The sequence below is a fragment of the Spermophilus citellus genome, assembly GCF_964194105.1.
Source record: "Spermophilus citellus genome assembly, chromosome: 4".
Classification (NCBI taxonomy): domain Eukaryota; kingdom Metazoa; phylum Chordata; class Mammalia; order Rodentia; family Sciuridae; genus Spermophilus; species Spermophilus citellus.
The window spans coordinates 55,753,800-55,776,948 of NC_138185.1; the positions used below are offsets into that span (position 1 = coordinate 55,753,800).

A 23,149-nucleotide genomic window follows, 5' to 3' on the forward strand; every position below is an offset into this window, starting at 1 on the left:
TGCTCATATAATACTTATATATAATTCTCAAGGTCAAATAAAAAGCTAACAGATGACTCGGGAAGGGTAAGAGCCAAGAAAGTTCCAAGACTTGGGGTCACAGAATCTAGAACCAAGAGGAAACTTTCCTAAACACAGTTCAGATTTAAAGAAGCTACAGAGAATTTGAGAAAAGCAGAGAGACTTTCGAAGGAGCTGCTACAATGTGGAAGGATTGTACAGGAAGAGTGGATAGAAATCCAAGCAAGGATCAAATTGTCATTTGCACAGTGAGTTTCAAGTTTAAGACTTTGTATGCATGGCTGCTAAAGGTTCTTTTCCAGTAGAATCTGTCTTCAGATAGAAAGAGCTTCTTCATGGGGCTGTGTTGATGGCTTCTCCCAAAGCCATTGTCCAGATGTAGAAGAGGAGCACAGTCATGTCAGAGCAACCCCTACTAAGACATACATTCGGGACACTTCACTTGGTGTCAAGTGCTCTCATATTCACCCAGGGTCCTACAGTCCTGATCATCATCCCCTTGACTTTCGTCCTGCTCCCCCTCTCCATCTGCTGCCCTGTTTCCCTTTCTCATTTTCTTCGCTCTCTGATATCTTCAATAGATTTTTGTGACGAGGACCTCCGAGGAGAAAGACCTTTAAACATTTCCAATTTATGATGTTGAAAGTATTGTTCTTTGTTCCTCATCCCACACCACACTCAGCAAATAACCTAAACTGGAAGTGTTGTAAAGAGAAAGTGATGGGCCCTTGGTTTTGTGCCCAAGCTTAACCCCAACCCCATGTTGATTCCCCATAGTGTGGGATGGTAGAGTATCCATGCTCTTCAGAAGGTTGGATAAGTGGGGAAAGAGGGTGGAGAAAGGTCTACTCTAGAAGAGGCAAAGAATCCCAGTTGACCTACATGACCACCCTTAGCCAAAGCTGGAAGAATTCAGTTTACACTCACAACCAGAGAACTCAGAGAACCAGTGGGATCATTTAAAGGACCCCAGGAGAACACATGTAATGCTACCATATGAATAGAAACTGAGAAGGACCAACTCAGACTCAAGCTTTTAAAGGTATTATCTTTTGTGATTACAATTCCACCTTCTTATTTTGTTTTGTTTGGCGTTTTTCCGGACTGCTAGGCCAACATTAGTCTGTCAATGCAAGCCCTTTGGTATGCTTTTGTAAATTAAATTTTTCCTTTAAGCTCAGATTTTCACTCTCATTCTCTCCCCTCTCACAGCACAGATATCTATATTAATGATGATCTGTCTTCTAATAAGGATCTCCAAAAAATAAATAGTATTGTTTTATGTATTAGTATTATTTATGTATTTATGTGTTTTAAGTTTTGCAAAATTTTTAAAAAAATTTTTTTGTAGTTGTAAATGGACAGAATGATTTTATTTTATTTGTTTATTTTTATGTGGTGCTGAGGATTGAACCAAGTGCCTCACACATGCTAGGCAAGTGCTCTGCTGCTGAGCTGCAGCCACAATACATATTTTATTCTGTTTCTTAACTTTTTAATTGTCACCTGTACTTTAGTTCCTGTGCCTTTGCCACATTTTGCTTTTCCATCCTCCTAGCAACAGACCCTCAGCTTGTCCCCACACAGTAGTACTGTCACCAGTATTTATATGCATCTTCACTTATGTAAGTGAGATTCTTTCTGAAGTTTATTTCTCAGGATTACTGGGTCAGGGGAGAAATGTTCTTTAAGTTCTGTAAGCACTGATCAACTGCTATTGCCATCTCCATTCCTGTTTGCAGGACAGATGGATTCCTTTTTTCTCCCCTCCCCAACAATGTTTGTCCTTGTTGATCTTTCTAGTTGTTGCCAACCTGATGCATGTAACATGTTATCTAATTATTTTTTAAGTCTATTTACATTTTTTTATTAAAGTGTTCAATTACCTCCTCATATGCTTCTTAGCTATTTCAGATTCCTCACCTGTGAATAGCCTATTAGTATTCTTTCTTATTTTTCTTTTGGGATTCCATATGCTTTTCCTTTTGACAATCAAAACGTTCTTGTATGTTATGAATATTAATATATTGCTTCTATTTTCTTACATCTATAGCCCATTTATTAATTTTATCTGCAGTGTTCTCATGGAATAGAAATTTTTCATTTCACTAGAGTCAAATTCAAATTTCATTTTTACATTTTAATTTATGTGTTAGGAGCTTGTTTAGAAAGTGTTTCCCACACTAATATCAAAGATATTATCTGAATTTTCCCTATAAGACCTGCTTTAGCTCTACCTCATATACTTTAACATGCAACATTTATCACTGTTTTCATGTTCTTAGTATTTTATAACTTAGTTTAGAAATTACTCCTTAGTCCAAAGGTTATTCAATGATGTATATTTTAATATGCAGATATATGTTATCTTTCAAGGTATTCTGATGCACTGATTTCTAATTTTATTGCCTGATGCACAGAAACATTTTCATGTTATTGATCTTTTGAAATTATTGAAGATTCCTTTGTGAACTAGACTATGGTTGACTTTTGTGAATGTTCCAAATGTGGTTCAAGAGAAATTTTAGTCTTTATTATGGTTAATGTTCTAATACATCTGAATTAGGTTGACCTTATTAATTCTATTATTCAAATTTGCATTTTATTTTTGCCAATTTAATATATGAGTTTTTAAGATGAGTATGTTTAAATATTCTATGGCAATTAGTGGTCTATCCACATCTCCAGGTTCTGGTACTTGTTATATATACTATGGGGCTGTTTTGTGGAGGGGAGGAGAATTCAACAGTAACATATCCTTTTAATCTATTACTCTGTTGAATCAGTCTTTTTGTCCCCATCTCTGTATCTTGCCTGATATTATACCATAGCTCTCTTGGTGCAAATTTTCCTAAAATACCTTTCCCTATCTTTTAAAATCTTTATTTGTGTTTAAGTTTCCTTTCATCCTACCAATTTTCCTATTCCTTTCTTGCTTTCTTTTAGTCCAATATTTTTATCATTCCATTTTCTTACCCACTGACTCGTAAGTTATGCCTTGTTTTATTTTCTAATGATTTTTATTGAGTTTATCATTTATTTTCCTGACTTATTATAATCCAATAGTAAATTAGTCAATTAACTGTTTCCTGGACAATACAAGGACATGTGACCACATTAATACTCTTTCCCTATTTGGGGTCATGTTGTCCAGTATTTAAGTCACCATATATTTAACACCACAGGTAAGCACTAAGAAGAAAAGGATATTTGTAGTAAATACAGATGAAAAAATTTTCATGTATGGAATCTGTGAAGAACCCCAGATATGATTAAAATGAAGACAAACAACTGAATAGAAAAATTGAAAGATAGATTTTTCACAGAATAGGATAGCCACCTTACTAGTATAGTAAACATGTTCAGGGAAATGAAAACTAAAGTCATAAGTTACTACTCCAGTCCCAGTAGAGTGGCTAAAACTTTGTAGGAAACTGATAATATCCAGTGTTGGCAAAGATGTGGTACTCAGATATGCTCTCTCACATGCTGCTATTTGGAATATATTTGAAATAACTGCTTTAGAAAACCAATTGGCATTTTATATTCAAATTTGAATATTTGAATATCCTTTGACCCAACAATATCACTCCTAAATATAAAAATGCATGCCTTTATCCACTAAGTGGCACAGCCAAGTATGTTCAAAACTGCATTATTTGAATTAGCAGCAGCCCAAATGTTCATCAAAAGTAGAATAGTCAAATTGTGATCTGTTCATACAGATTGTCAGACTTCTAGCTTAACATCATGGATGACTCTTGCAACATAATTAGTAAAACAAACAAACAAACAAACAAAAAACCATACTGTAGGATTCCATTTATAAGAGGAAAAAGAGGGTTGTGGGTGCTTGAGAGGAATTAACCCAGACCCACCCAAAATCTCTTCCTGAGCAGAATTAGACACTATTCTATATTGTTAGGCAGAAAATAGACAAATCATAGGTCCAAGATCTGATATGTGTTGCATCTGCTAAGACCCGACTAATGTATCAGTACTTAGGGTTGAACCCTGTTGCTACAAAACAGAGTAAACTATCCTCTGCCACCAGAATCTGGCACTTTCTCAGGAGTGCTTTCCAAACCAGCAATACCAAGCCTTGCCAGCAGATGGCAGGCTGTGTATACATCTATGCTGAATAAATAAAAAGTTCACATTCCAAGCTGTTCTACAAAGTTACTTTCGTGTTTAGCAGAGTTGTTTTAAATTTTGTCATTTCTTTTCATTCGGATTCTTTACTGTGACATCTTTCCTGGAACACATATGTATCAACCACATGATTATCATTCAATTACTTTGCTTTGTTTGATTGTTGAAATGTGAATATTTGGTCTAAACTGATGTGTTTTAGGAAAAAAATAAGGCTTCGTTTTTGTACATTTCTGTAGTTACCCTTGAACTACAAGGGCCTTTTGTTTTGGCAGGTTTTGGAAGTAGAAGGTCAGGATAATTTCTCAGGCAGCTCTTGTAGAATTTATGTCCCTCTTAAAAGGATATCTTTTAGTGTATCCTCTTCCTCCATCTGCCTCTCCTTTTATGGTGCCCATTAGGCCTGGCCAGTGCTTTTCTCCTTGGTCTGACAGATAAGTGCTTCAGGGTGACTCATGTTTCATGCCATCCATCCCTGATTCAGCCTGAAGCTTCTTCCCTCTATGTCTCCTCCTCTGCCCCAAACTTACTGCATTCAGTAATAGTTTTTGGAGAATGAATCCCAATCATGTGTACCTGTGTAATATTTCTTTAAATCTGATAAATTTAGAAAGTAACCAGTGAAAAACAGGAAAGCTTCCCCCACAGAGTTCAGAATTGTGTTCTGTTTTGGTGACCAACAGATCATGGTCTTTATGTATACAAGCCTACACCAATGCACCTGTATACCCACTCACCTTTAAAAATTACTTTTCTGTGTGGCATGAGGATAATGACCAATTGAGATTGCTGCTCCAGAACATATGGCCTGATTCCCTGTGACTCCCTGACACTGTCTTTGGAGGCTTCCAAACCTTGCCTAGTGAGCAAATGGCCTGGTGTGGCTGAGTTGAACTAGCCCAGGAATAAGCAAACACTTTTCTTTCTTCAGAGTATGAACAGGACACCTGCCAGGTATTTCTAGGCAGTATGACATTGTACAATTAATAACATGGACTTTGGAGTCAGAATCCCTAGGCTCAGGTCAGTGTTCATTCAGATTATCCTGCAGTAGAAACTTGGTCAAGTACCCTGCTTCCTATGAGGCTCACTCTACTCCTCTGTCAGTATCAAAATGACAGGATCTCAGAGGGTTGCTGTGAATATTAAATGGACACCATGTTAAAGCATCAAGGTACATGGTAGACTCTCAAAGAGATAGAGAGAGAGAGAGAAGAAAGGAAGCAAAGAAGAAAGGAGGGGTGAGGGGTGGGGGAGAAAAGGCCGGATCACATTAGCTATCAATTACTGTGTCAAGTTGTTGCTAAGTGCTTTGCATACTTCAACCATTTCATCCTCAGCCCTTTATGTGAGGTGGATATTATTATATTTCCATTTTCAAATGAATTATCTGAGGCTGAGAGAAGGGAGGTCATTTCCAAGGTCACTGTGAAGACATGGCAGAGCAGAGCCTGGTCTGTTAAACTCTGGTGTCCAGGCTGCTAACCACAGCTTGGATCACAATTCACTAATGCAGAAGGGAGTTCTCACAATGTGTTCAACAGCAAAGCCTCTGCTTGTATGGAGAGAGACCTAGGTGTAAGTTCTTCCTCACTCTGACTCTAGAAAACTCCCACTATCCTCTTTGGGGATTGATTTCTCATCAGATTCCAATCATTGGCAACATTTCTGCAAACTCTTTCCTTCTCACTGTTGTACAATATTCTCGCCAAATTCTAGAGTTTTTAAGTGAAAACTCTCTGTTGCCTTAGTAATACCGGAGGAGATTGCATTTGTTTATTGCATGTTAAAATGACTCTCCATCCCTGTGAGATCCCTGAAACGTGTCTGAGATGAGATGTCATCATGTGCTCTGTGGAATCTCTGTGGATATATTTTCATTCAATAAAATATGCCATGGTTTAAGTTGTGGACCTGCCAAATTAACATACTGCCACATTCTGTTGTTAAAAATTATCTATCTTTTCATCTGTCTAGTATGTTTCCTAAAGCTACCAAACACATTATGGACACATTAGATAATAAATCCTCAAAGCATCCCCCACAGGTAGATGAAAATGGAAAGGAGAAAATATTGCTATCCCAAACATTGCATATGAGAAAGTGGAAACAGACAAGATTATCTGAAATTGACTGATGCTTTAAGTGAGTTGGAGATGGAGGTAAGACTATAATTTAGTTATTTCTTGATATAGTACTCCCTCTCAATTTCTTTTTTATTAAATATATTGTGAAACTGAAGTAATTTTATTTTCTATTTCGCTTTTTCTTTTATGTGAATGGTGTACTCTCGGTAAGCTTCAGAAGGCTCATTGTGGGCTGCATTAGCTCAATAGCCTCCATTTATGGTTGCATTAGTGCCAGGACCCTGTAATGGTACGGCACAGCGATTTCAAGGGAAGCAGGGTAGAGCATGTACTTCATTCTGGGTATGTAATGAACAACAGTGTTGTCTGTGTTCATCTTTTAAATAACATATTTGAGGCATAGTGAAGGATAGATATTATGCAAATTCCCATGTACACATCACCAAACTTACAAAAGAGAAGATTTCAGATATTTATCTGAAAGCCCATTATATATTCTCCCCAATCCTGTTTTCTTCCTCCACTTTACAGGCAATTGTTATGCCAAATTTAGTGTTTGCACTCTCCCGAATGTTTCTCCACCTTTGTTGCAAACGTGAATCTCCATAAAAATGTTATTTTTTTATGTTTTTGAACTTCACAAGTTTCCTTCTGTGGCTGCTTTTTTTCTCTGTAACATCTGTAGTTTTGAATTATATTCCTATCAATTGATACATACACCTCTAGTCTCTTTATACCTCCATATAGTTTTAATTGTCTGTTTTTCTTCTAATTTAATTATCCATTCTCATGAGAGTGAACATGTGAATTACCTCCAATTTTTTACTACTATAGATCCCATTTGCATGAGCATTCTTTTCTATGTCTCTTTGGGGACATAGGCAAGACTATCTCTGAGGTATACATCCAGGAATGTAATTGCTTACTTGGCCAGTGTCCATATCCTCAACTTTACCAGGTTTTCTCAAACACTTTCCACCAATTTATGCTCCTATGCTCCTATTAGCAGGGTATATAAATTCTAGATACTCTACATTCAATATTTGATATCATTGTCAGACTTTTTAATCTTTGCTAATCACATAGATACAAAATTATATTTCATGGTTTATTTAATTACATTTCCCTGATTGTGGGATTGAATACTTTTCATGTTCTTGGTCACTTAGAATTCCTTTTCTGTGATTTATCTAATTTACATCTTTTTTTTTTTTTTTTTTTTTTGGTGGTGGTGCTGGGGATTGAACCAAGGGCCTTGTGCATCCTAGGCAAGCACTCTACCAACTGAGCTATATCCCCAGCCCCCTCTAATTCACATCTTTTGCTCTTTTTTCTATCAGGGGGATTTGCACGGCTAAAATAAAATTTGTAGAGAGCCTTTGTATTTCTGGCAACAAGTCATATTCTGGTTATATGTATCCTATGTGCGCCCAGTGTATAGTTTGCCTTTCCAACTTCTTCTGCTCTGCTTGATGCACAGAAATTGTTATCTTTAATGTGACTGAATCTGCCTATCTTCTCTGTTGCTTGGCACTTTTTTTGTATCTGTGTAAGAAATCCTTCCCTACCTAAAGTCACGGGATTACTTTTCCTTATATTTTCTCTCAAATGTATAATAGACTTGCTTTTTTTTAAATTTAAGCTTCTCATCCATTTGGAGCTTTTGTATTCATGCCATTTGTATTTGTGGTAATTTCATATGTTTAAAATTTGTGTTTACCTATCTTTTCTAACTTTTCTTGATGAATCTATATTGTTCTTAAAATAAAACATTAAAATTTTCAAAAGTTCAGTTGGATAAGTAAAAATGTTTACCGCACACAATATTTTCAATCCCTTTGGATTGATTCAGCCTATTATTTTGACTTACCAGAATCTTATGTGGGTGGTTGTGTAGTGGAGGGGAGACCACAGGGTAGCCCATTTCTACATGAGGGCAGTCTGAGGTGGAATGCAGGTTGGGAAGGAAGAGGAGTAAGATAGTATTCTGTGTAGGCATTCAGTACCAACCTATATGGCTCACTTCCATTTGCAAAGAACCTTGACTGACATCTTGCTTGATTCTCACAGCAATTCCTTCAGACAGCAGAGTTCAGATGAGGAATCCAAGGTTCAAAGACATCTGATTCTTACCCAAGCTTTGTTAAGTGTGCATGTTCCTGCTGCAGTACTTGTAACTAATTGCCCTGCCTCTTATCCTTTTCTAACTTTTCTTCTTCTTCTTCTTCTTCTTCTTCTTCTTCTTCTTCTTCTTCTTCTTCTTCTTCTTCTTCTTCTTCTTTTTAAGAAGGGCTTTCACTGGTTAATCTAGTTTGTCCTCAACCTTGTGATCCTCCCACCTCAGCCTCTCAAATAGCTGGGATTCCAGTTGTACACCATTATACTGGGCTTCATCCTGTGTTCTTTTCAGTAAAAATTTCTCTGAGAGGCAGGTATTTGAAGGATGACTTTTTGACACTGAAGAAGTGATGTAGTGTTAACTTGGAGTAATAAGCTGTGCTTTGTGCTAAGATAGTTAGTGGCTATAAGTTGCCCACAGTTTCTCTCCATCATTACAAACTCCCAAACACTTCTCTGTAGTATCCAATCTCAGGAAATGAAGTATTGTCGCTATATGAATTAATGCATGCCTCGTAATGTTTTATTTTCTCTCATTTATAAGCTTGACTAAGCTTTGACATTTGCTTCTTTTTAAAGCAGTTGCCCAAATGAAATCATCTTGGTGTTTGTATTTGCTTTATTAGTCTTCCATGACTTTAACAGGCAGCCTTAGAAACAAAGGACCCATTCTTTACTTCCTTGGCACAATCTGCATCATTTTTGAACATAAGAAAGGAAAAAGATGAAGACGATTTTCCTTTGCTCAAATATCAATGGCATTGTCTAAGTTCTCTAGGCTAAATTAGGTGGAAAAAATAAATCTAAAGTCATTTTGAAAGTATGCAACTTTCTCCCAATTCTAAATCAGAGATCAACAAACTTTCTGTAAAAGCCAAGGTAGTAAATATTGTGGGCTTTATGATTTTAATGACAACTACTCAACTCCACCATCGTAGTTTGAAAGCAGCTATAGGCAAAGCATAAACCAATACGCATTGCATCATGCCAAAAAAGTTTTATTTACAAGAACAAACAGCAAATGTGGTCCCAAACCAGAGTTTCCTGACCCCTATTTTGGATTATTTCAGCATTGTCTACCAGGAATCTAATTCTTTAACTAAGTGATTTCTTATCAATTTTATATTTCAGAGCCTCTTCCTATTATCAAAGCTTCTAGTTGGTTTTTATTTTCTGCAAAAGTAAAGTATGATAATTGCAAAGATGATGACAATTCACTACATTCTAAGCTCATTAAGAGTCAAAGGGAAGTCAGGCATTATAGGGCACCTATTAACCTCTTTCTTTCCAAGATTAGGGTTGCTGTGAGCTATAAATTTACTTGGTTCAGGCACATATTAATCTCTAACCTCTTACTGTGTTTTAAACCTCTTCAACGATGATAGAAGACAGGCAGGTTTGTAAATTGTCTAATCAGCATTTTTTTCCATTATGGTCATCAGAACCACAGAACTGAAAAGTATCTTCACTTTTATCGTTTAATTCCTTTAGAGAGCAAACAGATGTGAAAAACATTCAATGACTGAGTTGAAAATAAGACCTATTTTTTGCAGCTATTTAGTCACTTTCTCCCATTATGTCTCAGTTTACCCATGTCCCTTTGGGGAGTTGTAATTCCTTTTTGTATCAGACTTTTGTGGCACCAGAACAACCAAAGCAATTCTGAGCAAAAAGAACAAGAGGAGGCATCACAATACCTGATATAAAAATATAATATAGAGTCATTGTAACAAAAACAGCATGATATTGACATAAAAAAATGATACATAGACCAAAGACCAGAATAGAGGATCAGGAATAAACCCGTGCATCTGTAGTCATCTGATTTTCAACAAAGAAACCAAAAACATACATTGGAAAAAAGACAATCTCTTTAACATATGGTTGAAGAGGGAAAACTGAAAATCCACCTGTAAAAGATTGAGACTAGATTTTTCTCACCCTGTAAAAGAGTCAACTCAAAATAATCAAAGACTTTAATGTAAGACCTGAAACTTTGACACTGCTAGAGGAAAACAGAGGAAGCACTTAAAGATATTGGTACTGAAAAGCACTCCAGTAGCTCAGAAAGTAATAGTAAGAACTGAAAAAATGGGATGGTATCAAATTAAAAAGCTTTTGCATAGGAAAAGAAACAATAAACAGTGAAAAGACAGTCTATAAATCGGAGAAAATCTTTGCCAGCTAGTGACCTGACAGGATTAATATCCAGAATATATTTTTTAAAAATTCAACACCAAAAGAACAAGTAACCCAATCAATAAATAGGCAAATGAGCCTAACAGACACTTCTCAGAGGAAGAAAGCACAGATGACAAATAAATACATGGAAAAAATACTCAACATCAGGGAAATGCAAATAAAAACCATACTGAGATTCCATCTCACCCCATTATCAGAACACAAAAGTGACAAATGCTGGTGAGGATTCCAGGGAAAAGGAACTCCTACACTTGGTGGGAATGTAAATTAGTATAGTCATCATGGAAACAGCATGGAAGTTCCTCAAAAAACTAAAAATAGAGCTATTATATGATCCAGCTACACCACTCTTGGGTATATAACCAAGGAAATAGAAGTCAGCATACAAAAGATTCCTGCATACCCATGTTTAGAGTGGCCCTGTTCATAATTTACCAAGTTATAGAATCAGCCTAGATGCCAATCAATGGATGAATGGACAAATAAAATGTGGTATATATGCACAATGGAGAAATATTATTTAATTATAAAAAAGAATGGAATCCTGTTATTTGCAGGAAAATGGATGGAAGTAGAGATCATCATGTTAAGCAAAATGAGCCAGTCTCAGACAAGTATCACATGTTTTCTCTCATCTATTGAGATTGGAAAGAAAAGAAAGACAACATGAGAGCAGAAGGTGGCCTACTGGCAAGGGAAAGGAGATTAGGGGAGGAGAAACAGGGGTAAGAAAGGGTAGTAGGGAGGGTGGATCAAAGCATGTTATATACATATAGAGAAATGTCACAATGAAACCCGCTGATTTGCACAATTAAAGTGCACTAATAATTATGATATTAATAAAAAGATTCTGAGATGAAGGGCAACATAGGAGGAACTGATTCCTTCATTAAGAATTTTGTACATAGAATCTTCCCATGAAAGAAAATGATCTTAGAAAATATTTTGGAGAATATTTTTAAATGCTTGTCTTTCTGTTTGCTGAGAAATATCTAGGGACACATTTTTATATGCAAGATTCTTACCCTAAGAAGCTGAAAGAATATTTTCCCACTGCCACATTTACTTATAACATTTAAATTAGCATTTTTGATATAAAAGTAATATAGCTTTATAGAAGGAAATTTGAGAAATTTAGAAAAGCATAAACAAAAAATTAAAATCATTCAAATACAACTGCTTAGAAAATGAACTGTTGCTAACATTTTCTGACATCTCTCTATGCATTTGTATCCATGTAGATTACCTTAAAATTTTCACATGCATCAGTTGATATACAAACCATTTTAATAACCTGTCTTTTTACTGAAGAATATAAAATGGATATGTTTCTGGGTTGTAAGTAAGGACCGACATTTTAATGGCTATATGACATTCTACAGTATAGATGTACTTAGGGTAACCTGCTTAAACAGTTCCCAAGTGGTTAATGTAAGTGCTTTGTACTTTCCCTTTATTATAGAGCATGCCAATGTAAACATTCTTGTGTGTTTCTTCTTGTCCCTGCCATAGCATTGCTTCAAGATAAATTTGCAGAATTTAATATTTGCATATATACATTTACCATATGCATATTATTTTGATACAGAGAAGTGTATGCCCAAATCATATTCTCCCCTACAGTAAATGAGAGTATTTTGCATCCTCACCAATAGTGGGAAATTTCTCAGCAGATCAATGATTCAGGGTCTCAGCATTCTTTATGGTTGCTATTGTTGTTTTGTAAGTATTTTATATTTTTTAAACTAACACCTGCATATATATCAGAGACTATGTTTGGTGTTTTTGTGAAAATTAACTAATTCGATAACCTAATGAAGCGGGCACTATTATCATCCTTAAATTATCCACAAGAAAACTGTTGTGTGATTTGAAGGTCATGTGTCTACTAAGTGGGGGAATCAGTAAGTGATCCTTGCTGGTGATCTCACAGTCCATCTTCTTGACCATAATGCCCAGCTGCCAAGAGGAGAAAAAAACTCAGCTGTCAAGCAAACAAGCCTAAACACCAGGGTTCAGAGAGTCATATCCTGACCTCCATGCCACAGTTATTTTTAGCATTTTCTATTTTAATTATTTGAAAAATAATATTGTTGATTTTTTTAGGATGCATCAAGCTCAGAAGAAATCTAAAGAAGCTTTGCCCTACTACAAAGAGGCTTTGGAATATACTGAGATCAGCAAAGGTGAACAAAGTCATGAGTATGTATCAGTCTTGAGGGAATTAGCCGCTGTAGAGCAAGCCCTGGGATTGCACGATGTGGCCATCAATCATTTCTTACAGGTAAGGTGTGATGTACTGGCCACTAGAGCCACATTAGACCCAATGTTTTTCATAATCACAAGTGGTTACAACAGCCCTGAAAGTGCCTGACTTTGTGGTTTGTTCTGGTTAAGCAGAACACTTGGCCTAGAGTAGATGTTCAGCAAAGATTTTCATATTAGGTGGCCAAGCAGGTGAGTGCTCTGTACTGTCCCCACTACTACTTGTATATCTGCCAGCAGCCTGAGGTGGGTTTTCTCAAGTTATGTGCAAAATTTAAGTCCTGTTTCCAGCATGAAGTTTCTTTATCCTTTGGTATTTATTTAGAGCTCATATTAGTAAACTGACTAGGGAGTCTTTTCTTAAATGACATTCTAAAAACTTTACCTGGAGCCACTTAGAGTTGTATCAGTTAGCTAGTATTCTACTTTGTCACCATAAGATCCTACAGTGAGTATCTCAGAGTACTATGGAGAAAAAGAACCAGTAGGATCCCTTTCTTTCTCAATATATATATTTAGAAAGAGAATTATTTTAAGTAATTGGCTCATGTGCTTTTGGGATTGGCAAGAAATCCACAGGACAGGCCAGCAGGCTGGAAACTTGGGCATGGTTTCTCTGTTACAGTCACAGACAGCCTGGAAATGTGGGCAGGATTTCTATGTTACAATCCTAAAGCTGAATTCCTTCTGCTCTGAGAAATTTCAGGATTTTTGTCGTTGTTGTTATTCTTTAGGTCTTTAACTGAATGGATGAGGTCCACTTATATGAGTGAGAGCTACTTCCTTTACTTAAAAGTGATTGCAAATGTCAATCACATCTACAAAAGATAGTCACAGCAACATCTGGACTGGTGTTTGACCAAACAGCTGGGCCCCATAACCTAGCCAAGTTGATACCTTACATCAATCATGTCTTATATCATAGCATGGTTGAAGAGCACTTTTTAAAATTTTTCTGAGAATGCAAAATATAGACTAACCCATGCCTGTTATTTCAAAGAAGATATAATGACATGGTACTGGGAATACATTATTGCTATGTCTTTTTAAATTTGTCTGACAATTTATACTCCCACTCACAGTGTGTTAGAGTGCCCCATTCTTTCACTTTATCTGGATCATCTCTTTAATCATTATTACCACTTTGTAACATATCATTTCCAGCTTATAGAGAAGGAAGATAGGAATTAGAGAGGTTGAGTGATATGCCCAGGAGGATGCAGCCAATAAATGGCATAGCCCAGATTTAAAACTGGTAATTTTTTTAAAGCAAGATTCTCCTGGCTGATGTGTAGAGAATAGATTTGAAAGGTTGTGCCAAGAGTGGAATTGGAGAGATCAGTCGGGAGGCTACTGAAGTAGTGAAATCGAGAAATGACAGTGGTGTGGAGTAGGACGAAGGTAGTGGGGATGACAAATTGAAGAAATATTTAGAAGTCATAATTGATACAACATAGAGATTATATATGTGTGTGGCAGGGCGAGAAGTCTGGGATGGCTCCCAGATTCCTGTGTGGATGTTTGGGCCATTTACAGTGGAGGAATAGGGGTGACCAGGTAATGCAGAGATGGGGAGCTCTGTTCAGGATGGTGAGTCGGAGAGGCCTGTGAGGCATATGAATGGAGTGACAGCCGGCAACTAGGTAACCAGGCTGCAACTCAGGAAGACACTCACTTCCATACAGAGAGGTCATGATCACCTAGGCAGAGGGAGGAGGAAGGGAGGAGGGAGCCAGAACAGAAAACTTCTGACTAATGACAGAATCTTGAGGAACTTCCATAGTCATTGGTCAAGTGAATGATAACCTTGGCAAAGAAATAAAAAGGAAGAATGAAAAGAATTTGCCAGGAAAAAAAAAACAGAAGAAAAAATAAAAATGAGAGAGATGCCTTTTGTCACTTCTTCTTGATATCTTTTACTATGGAAATAGAATTTTTTGGTAGGATAAATGGTATTATTTGTAAAGTGCTTAGCACAGTGCCAGATACATAGTGCTACATATGGATTTTTAAGAACTTCTCTCTTTACCAAAGGTCTTTCCTTTTCTGTTCCCCACCCCTACACCTTTTTATTTTTTCTCTCCTTTCATTGGTCACTGGGGCAAAGATGAAGACAGTAAGCAGATTGTATAAAGTGAAATGTGAGGGATTAGATACTAAATGTAAATATCAATTTCAAAAAGTACTAATAGGTGGAGAGAACTAGCCCAGCAAGAGGGCAGAGCTTAGGAAAAGGCCTGAAAGTGAGACAAAGAGTAAACACTGAATATAACCCCATGCCCTGGACCACAGGAAAGATGCAGGTAGTAGATGGCTATCATTTGGATAAGAGTTGAAAGTCATGTTAAGGAATTTGAGCTTCCTCCTCAGGATATTTGAAGGTTTTCAAGCAGGAAGATTGATACCATCAAATGATTAGTCTTGGAGGAATTTTCTAAGGAGAATGTGGTGGTGGGTAAATAAGCAGGGTAATCACCCAGAGATGACCACCACAGGTCAGGTAGGGGATGATGATGGCCTGGATTCAGGTGGTATCCCTGGGAATGGAGACCTGTGGACAGATTTGGGAGACATGTGGGGAATAGAAATGACAGGCCTGGGGGCGTATGCAGATATGGGGGTGTGAGGGAGGGGAGGAGTCCAGATTTCTGTCAGGTTTCCATTGCCTGCAGGTACCACAGTTTATCCATTCACCTACTAAAGGATATCTTGGTTACTTCCAAGTTTTGCCATTTATGAATATAGCTACTATAAAAAATCCATATATGGGCTGTAGGACATAAGTTTTCAACACCCGTGGGTAAATGCCATATGGTAAGAATTGTTTTAGAAGAAACTGCCAAACTATCTTCCAAAGCAGCTAAACCATTTTGCATTCCCACCAGCAATGAATGAGAATACCCGTAGCTCCCCATCCTTGGAGTTGTCAGTATTCTGGACCATTTTATTGGTTTTAATTTGCATTTTCCTGATAACATGACCTGGAGTATCTTTTCATATGCTTATTTGCCATCTGTGTGTCTTCTTTGCTGAGGTGCTTGTTAAGGTTTTTGGCCCATTTTTAAGCAAGTTGTTTTTTGTTGTTGTTGAATTTTTAGAGTTCTTTATATATTTTGGATAACAGTCCTTTTTCCAGAAGTATCTTTGCAAATATCCTCCTAGTCTGTGGCTTGTCTTTTTATTCTCTTGATATTGTCTTTCATAAAGCAGAAATTTTTAATTTCAATCAAGTCCAGCTTATAAATTCTTTCATGGATCATACTCTTGGTGTTATATCTTAAAAAGTCATCACAAACCCAAGAGCACCTAGATTTTCTATAGTTTTCTATTTTACATTTAGGTCTGTGGTTCATTTCAAATTAATTTTTTGTGACAAATTTAAACTGTATTTCTAGATTGTTTTTTTTTCCCCATGTGTGAATGTCTAGTTGTTCCAACACTGTTGAAAAGATGTCTTTTGTCCATTGTATTGTCTTTGGTCCTTCGTCAAAGGTCAATTGAGTATATTAAGGTGGGTCTAGTCCTGAGCTTTCTATTCTGTTCCATTGATTTATTTGTCTATTCTTTTGCCAACACCAGACTGAAGCTTTATAGTAAGTCTTAAAGTGATGTAGTGCCAGACCTCTAATTTGTTGTTTTCCTCACTATTCAGTTGGCTATTTGGAGTCTTTTGCCTCTACATATAAACTTTAGAATCAGTTTATCAATATCCATAAAATAACTTGCCTAGATTTTGATTTGAATTGCATTGAATCTATACATCAATTTTAGAAAAATTAACATCTTAACATTTTTCCTGTCTGTGAATATGGAATATGTCTCCATTTATTATTTTTTTATTTCTTTCATGAAGATTGTAGTTTTGTAGTTTTCCTCATGTAGGTCTTGTGCACATTTTATTAATTTTCATTTTGTAATAAAATTAAATTCTTAAGGAAATTCCATGATTTCATTTTGGAGGTTCTAACTAAATGTTGTTGTGGGGTTTTGTTATTGTTATTATTGTCGTTTTGTGTGTGGGGTACCGAGATTGAACCCAAGAGCACTTAACCACTGAACCACATCCCCAGCCAAATATATGTGGGTGTATATATTATTAGAGACAGGGTCTCCCTAAGTTGCTTAGGGCCTTGCTAAGTTGCTGAGGCTATCTTTGAACTCCTGATACTCCTGCCCCAGCCTCCTAGCCACTGTGATTATAGGCATGAGCCCCCACACCTGGCATTATTGTGTTTTTAATTTCAAATTCCATTTGTTCATTGCTGGCATATAAAAAAACAATTGACTTTTGTTTAGTTAACCTTGTATCCTGCAACTTGATATAATTGTTTATTAGTTCCAGGAGTATTTTTGTCAATTAATTTCAGATTTTCAACATAAACAAAGAGGAATAAAGACAGTTTTACTTTTCTCTTTGCAATCTGTATAGCTTTTATTTCCTTTTCTTATCTGTTTGCATTATCCAAAGTTTCTAGTATGATGCTGAAAAGCCATGATGAGAGGAGACATCTTTGCCTGTTTCTGATCTTAGTAGGAAAGTTTTAAAGTTCTTATCTTTAAATGTTATGTTAGCTATAGATTATTATTATTATTATTATTTTATTATATAGGTTTTTTTAGGTGGACATACAATATCTTTATTTTATTTTTATGTGGTGCGGGGAATCTAGGCGAGCACGCTACCACTTGAGCCACATCTCCAGCCCTAGCTATAGATTTTTTAAATAGATATTCTTTATCAAATTGAGGAAGTTCTCCTCTATTCCTAATTTACTGAGTTTTTTTTTTAAATCATAAATGGGTGTTGGGTTTTGTCAAATGTTTATCTGCATCCAGTGATCATGTGGTTTTTCTTCTTTAGCTTGTTGATGTAATGGATTATATAAATTGGTTTTCAAATGTTGTCCCCTAAATTTTTAATGACTAAATATAGATCAACACTTCAAGTCTTGGTTCTACCTTTTGCTCTACCAATTTCTAAAATTCAAAGACAGACATCAAATGATAATATGGTAGGAGTCTTCCACCAAGGGCCATTACCCCTGAAAAAAATTCACTGGAATGAGAGATGGCTTCTAAGACCCAACATCAACAGTATGCATTCAAAGATTTAAGTTCAGTTTAGAGAAGTATTCTCCAATCTATGTTCTATAGGATATTAACTATATCACCAGAGTTTGTAGGTCTTCCTGGAAAGTGTGTTTATGGTTTTTTCAAAAATATCAACATGTTTTAAGTTAAAATTAAACAGTTACTTAACACATGGTTTTATAGTGCATTAAATGTACCATTGTGGATTTCAAATAAAGAGGGGGATCTAGTAAGTCTGAAACACTAATGTTATCCTAGTCATAGTTTAGGACACATTGGCTTAGAGGAAAGTAATATAAATGTCCAAAAGCAGGAATCAGTAGAGGGATTCACATATAAATGTGACCTTTCAGAATAGCAGGCCTTTTCAGTCAGAAGTTCTTAGTACTGTATGAATGGGAAGTGAGTTCTGTTTGTGAGGCCCCAAGCTCACCATTTTAAAGTACTATGTCACATTTGTTTTCCTTACCTCTGTGAGTGTGTGTGTGTATTTATACATATATATATATTTATAGAGAGATACATATTTATGAATTTTATATATATTTATATAGACATATTTATACATATATATATTTATGCACACACATATATACATATGAATATATTTATATAGATAGATATTATCTATCTATATAGATATTTATATGTATACACATACACATTTACATAATTTGTAGGATAATTGTTTGTATATTTAATTATTTGAAAAATATATCTAATACATTATGTCCCTTTACCCATGGATACTTCAGTGTACTTTAGTGTATGTGTTATTCACTTTCCTACAAAGTAAAACACAATATCAAATTTAGGAAATTTAACATTAGTACAAGTCCTGTTCATTTTGTTGATTCTCCCAGTTCTGTCCTTTATGACTTTTTTCCTTCCAATACAAGATCCAATCCAAGATTATGTGCTGCATTTAATGGCTCTGGTCTCCTTTAATCTAGAATAAGTTCTTATCCTGTCTTTGTTATTTATTTATTTTTATTGGTTGTTCAAAACATTACATAGTTCTTGGTATATCATATTTCACACTTTGATTCAAGTGGATTATGAACTCCCATTTTTACCCCGTATACAGATTGCAGAGTCACATCAGTTACACTTCCACTGATTTACATATTGACATACTCATGTCTGTTGTATTCTGCTGCCTTTCCTATCCTCTACTATCCCCCCTCCCCTCCCCTCCCCTCCCCTCTTCTCTCTCTACCCCCTCTACTGTAATTCATTTCTCCCCCTTGTATTATTTTTCCCTTTCCCCTCACTTCCTCTTGTATGTAATTTTGTATAACCATGAGGGTCTCCTTCCATCTCCAAGCAATTTCCCTTCTCTCTCCCTGTCCCTCCCACCTCTCATCCCTGTTTAATGTTAGTCATCTTCTCATGCTCTTCTTCCCTACTCTGTTCTTAATTACTCTCCTTATATCAAAGAAGACATTTGGCATTTGTTTTTTAGGGATTGGCTAGCTTAACTTAGCATAATCTGCTCTAATGCCATCCATTTCCCTCCAAATTCTATAATTTTGTCATTTTTTAATGCAGAGTAATACTCCATTGTGTATAAAAACCACATTTTTTTAATCCATTCGTCTATTGAAGGGCATCTAGGTTGCTTCCACAGTCTTGCTATTGTGAATTGTACTGCTATGAACATCGATGTAGCAGTGTCCCTGTAGCATGCTCTTATTAGGTCTTTAGGGAATAGACCGAGAAGGGGAATAGCTGGGTCAAATGGTGGTTCCATTCCCAGCTTTCCAAGAAATCTCCATACTGCTTTCCAAATTGGTTGCACCAATTTGCAGTCCCACCAACAATGTACAAGTGTACCCTTTTCCCCACATCCTCGCCAGCACTTGTTGTTGTTTGACTTCATAATGGCTGCCAATCTTACTGGAGTGAGATGATATCTTAGGGTGGTTTTGATTTGCATTTCTATGACTGCTAGAGATGGTGAGCATTTTTCCATGTACTTGTTTTTTTTTTTTTAAGAGAGAGAGTGAGAGAGAGAGAATTTTATTTATTTTTTAGTTTTTTCGGTGGACACAACATCTTTGTTTGTATGTGATGCTGAGGATCGAACCCAGGCCGCACGCATGCCAGGCGAGCACGCTACCACTTGAGCCACATCTCCAGCCCCTCCATGTACTTGTTGATTGATTGTATGTCCTCCTCTGAGAAGTGTCTGTTTAGGTCCTTGGCCCATTTGTTGATTGGGTTATTTGTTATCTTATTGTCTAATTTTTTGAGTTCTTTATATACTCTGGATATTAGGGCTCTATCTGAAGTGTGAGGAGTAAAGATTTGTTCCCATGATGTAGGCTCCCTATTTACCTCTCTTATTGTTTCTTTTGCTGAGAAAAAACTTTTTAGTTTGAGCAAGTCCCATTTGTTGATTCTAGATATTAATTCTTGTGCTATGGGTGTTCTATTGAGGAATTTGGAGCCCGACCACACAGAATGTAGGTTGTAGCCAACTTTTTCTTCTATCAGATGCCTTGTCTCTGGTTTGATATCAAGCTCCTTGATCCATTTTGAGTTAACTTTTGTGCATGGCGAGAGAAAGGGATTCAGTTTCATTTTGTTGCGTATGGATTTCCAGTTTTCCCAGCACCATTTGTTGAAGATGCTATCCTTCCTCCATTGCATGCTTTTAGCCCCTTTATCCAATATAAGAGAGTTGTATTTTTTTTTTAAAGAGAGAGCGAGAGAGATAGAGAGAGAGAGATAGAGAGAGAGAATTTTAATATTTTATTTTTTAGTTATCGGTGGACACAACATCTTTGTTTGTATGTGGTGCTGAGGATTGAACCCGGGCCGCACGCATGCCAGGCGAGCGCGCTACCGCTTGAGCCACATCCCCAGCCCCAGAAAGTTGTATTTTTGTGGGTTGGTTTCTGTTTCCTCTATTCTGTACCATTGGTCCACCCGCCTGTTTTGGTACCAATACTATGCTGTTTTTGTTACTATTGCTCTGTAGAATAGTTTGAAGTCTGGTATCGCTATACCACCTGATTCACACTTCCTGCTTAGCATTGTTTTTGCTATTCTGGGTCTTTTATTTTTCCATATGAATTTGATGATTGCTTTCTCTATTTCTACAAGAAATGCCGTTGGGATTTTGATTGGCATTGCATTAAACCTATAGAGAACTTTTGGTAATATCGCCATTTTGATGATGTTAGTTCTGCCTATCCATGAACAGGGTATATTTTTCCATCTTCTAAGATCTTCTTCAATTTCTCTCTTTAGGGTTCTGTAGTTTTCATTGTATAAGTCTTTCACCTCTTTTGTTAGGTTGATTCCCAAGTATTTTATTATTTTTGAGGGTATTGTGAATGGAGTGGTTGTCCTCATTTCCATTTCAGAGGATTTGTCGCTGATATACAGGAATGCCTTTGATTTATGCGTGTTGATTTTATATCCTGCCACTTTGCTGAATTCATTTATTAGCTCTAATAGTTTCTTTGTAGACCCTTTTGGGTCTGCTAGGTATAGAATCATGTCATCTGCAAATAGTGATAATTTAAGTTCTTCTTTTCCTATTTTTATGCCTTTAATTTCTTTCGTCTGTCTAATTGCTCTGGCCAGTGTTTCGAGAACTATGTTGAACAGAAGTGGTGAGAGAGGGCATCCCTGTCTTGTTCCAGATTTTAGAGGGAATGCCTTCAATTTTTCTCCATTCAGAATGATGCTAGCCTGGGGCTTAGCGTAGATTGCTTTTACAATGTTGAGGTATGTTCCTGTTATCCCTATTTTTTCGAGAATTTTGAACATAAAGGGATGCTGTACTTTGTCAAATGCTTTTTCCCCATCTATCAAGATGATCATATGGTTCTTATTTTTAAGTCTATTGATGTGGTGAATAACATTTATTGATTTCCGTATATTGAACCAGCATTGCATCCCAGGGATGAATCCTACTTGATCATGGTGTACAATTTTTTTGATATGATTTTGTATCCGATTTGCCAGAATTTTATTGAGGATTTTTGTGTGTAGGTTCATTAGAGATATAGGTCTGTAGTTTTCTTTCTTTGAAGTGTCTTTGTCTGGTTTCGGAATCAGGGTGATGTTGGCCTCGTAGAATGAATTTGGAAGTTCTCCCTCTTTTTCTATTTCCTGAAATAGCTTGAAAAGTATTGGTATTAGTTCCTCTTTAAAGGTTTTGTAAAACTCTGCTGTATACCCACCCGGTCCTGGGCTTTTCTTAGTTGGTAATCTTTTGATGGTTTCTTCTATTTCCTCAATTGATATTGGTCTGTTTAGGTTGTCTATATCCTCCTGTCTCAATCTGGGCAGATCATATGACTTAAGAAATTTATCGATGCCTTCACTATCTTCTATTTTATTGGAGTATAAGGATTCAAAATAATTTCTGATTATCTTCTGTATTTCTGAAGTGTCTGTTGTGATATTGCCTTTTTCATCCTGTATGCTAGTAATTTGAGTTCTCTCTCCTCTTCATTAGCATGGCTAAGGGTCTGTCGATCTTATTTATTTTTTCAAAGAACCAACTTTTAGTTTTATCAATTTTTTCAATTGTTTCTTTTGTTTCAATTTCATTAATTTCGGCTCTGATTTTAATTATTTCTTGCCTTATATTCTTTTGCTGTTGTTTTGCTCTTCTTTTTCTAGGATTTTGAGATGAAGTATGAGATCATTTATTTGTTGTTTTTTTCTTTTTTTAAGGAATGAACTCCATGCAATGAATTTTCCTCTTAGAACTGCTTTCAATATGTCCCATAGATTCTGATATGTTGTGTCTGTGTTTTCATTTATCTCTAAGAATTTTTTAATTTCCTCCTTAATGTCTTCTATAATCCATTGATCATTCAGTAACCTATTGTTCATTCTCCAAGTGATGCATGATTTTTCCTTCCTTCTTTTATCATTGATTTTCAGTTTCATTCCATTATGGTCAGATAAGATGCATGGTATTATCTCTACTCCTTTATATCGTCTAAGAGTTGCCCTGTGACATAATATATGATGTATTTTTGAGAAGGATCCATGTGCTGCTGAGAAAAAAGTGTAACTGCTTGATGTTGGGTGGTATATTCTATATATGTCAATTAAGTCTAGGTTGTTAATTGTGTTATTGAGTTCTATAGTTTCCTTATTCAACTTTTGTTTGGAAGATCTGTCCAGTGGTGAGAGAGGTGTGTTGAAGTCTCCCATGATTATTGTATGGTGGTCTATTAGAC

The 23,149-nt window shown here is 36.2% G+C and overlaps 1 protein-coding gene across 3 annotated transcripts in view; it reads left to right on the forward strand.

Moving 5' to 3' along the window:
• The window catches only part of TTC23 (tetratricopeptide repeat domain 23), a 116,365-nt gene that overhangs the window by 32,933 nt on the left and 60,283 nt on the right, over window positions 1–23,149 (forward strand). For all 3 annotated transcript variants that reach the window (XM_081289803.1, XM_081289805.1, XM_081289804.1), the window contains 2 exons: window positions 144–269; window positions 12,687–12,864. In XM_081289803.1, the coding sequence (XP_081145929.1) occupies window positions 144–269; window positions 12,687–12,864 (304 nt within the window). The remainder of the gene's footprint in view (window positions 1–143; window positions 270–12,686; window positions 12,865–23,149) is intronic.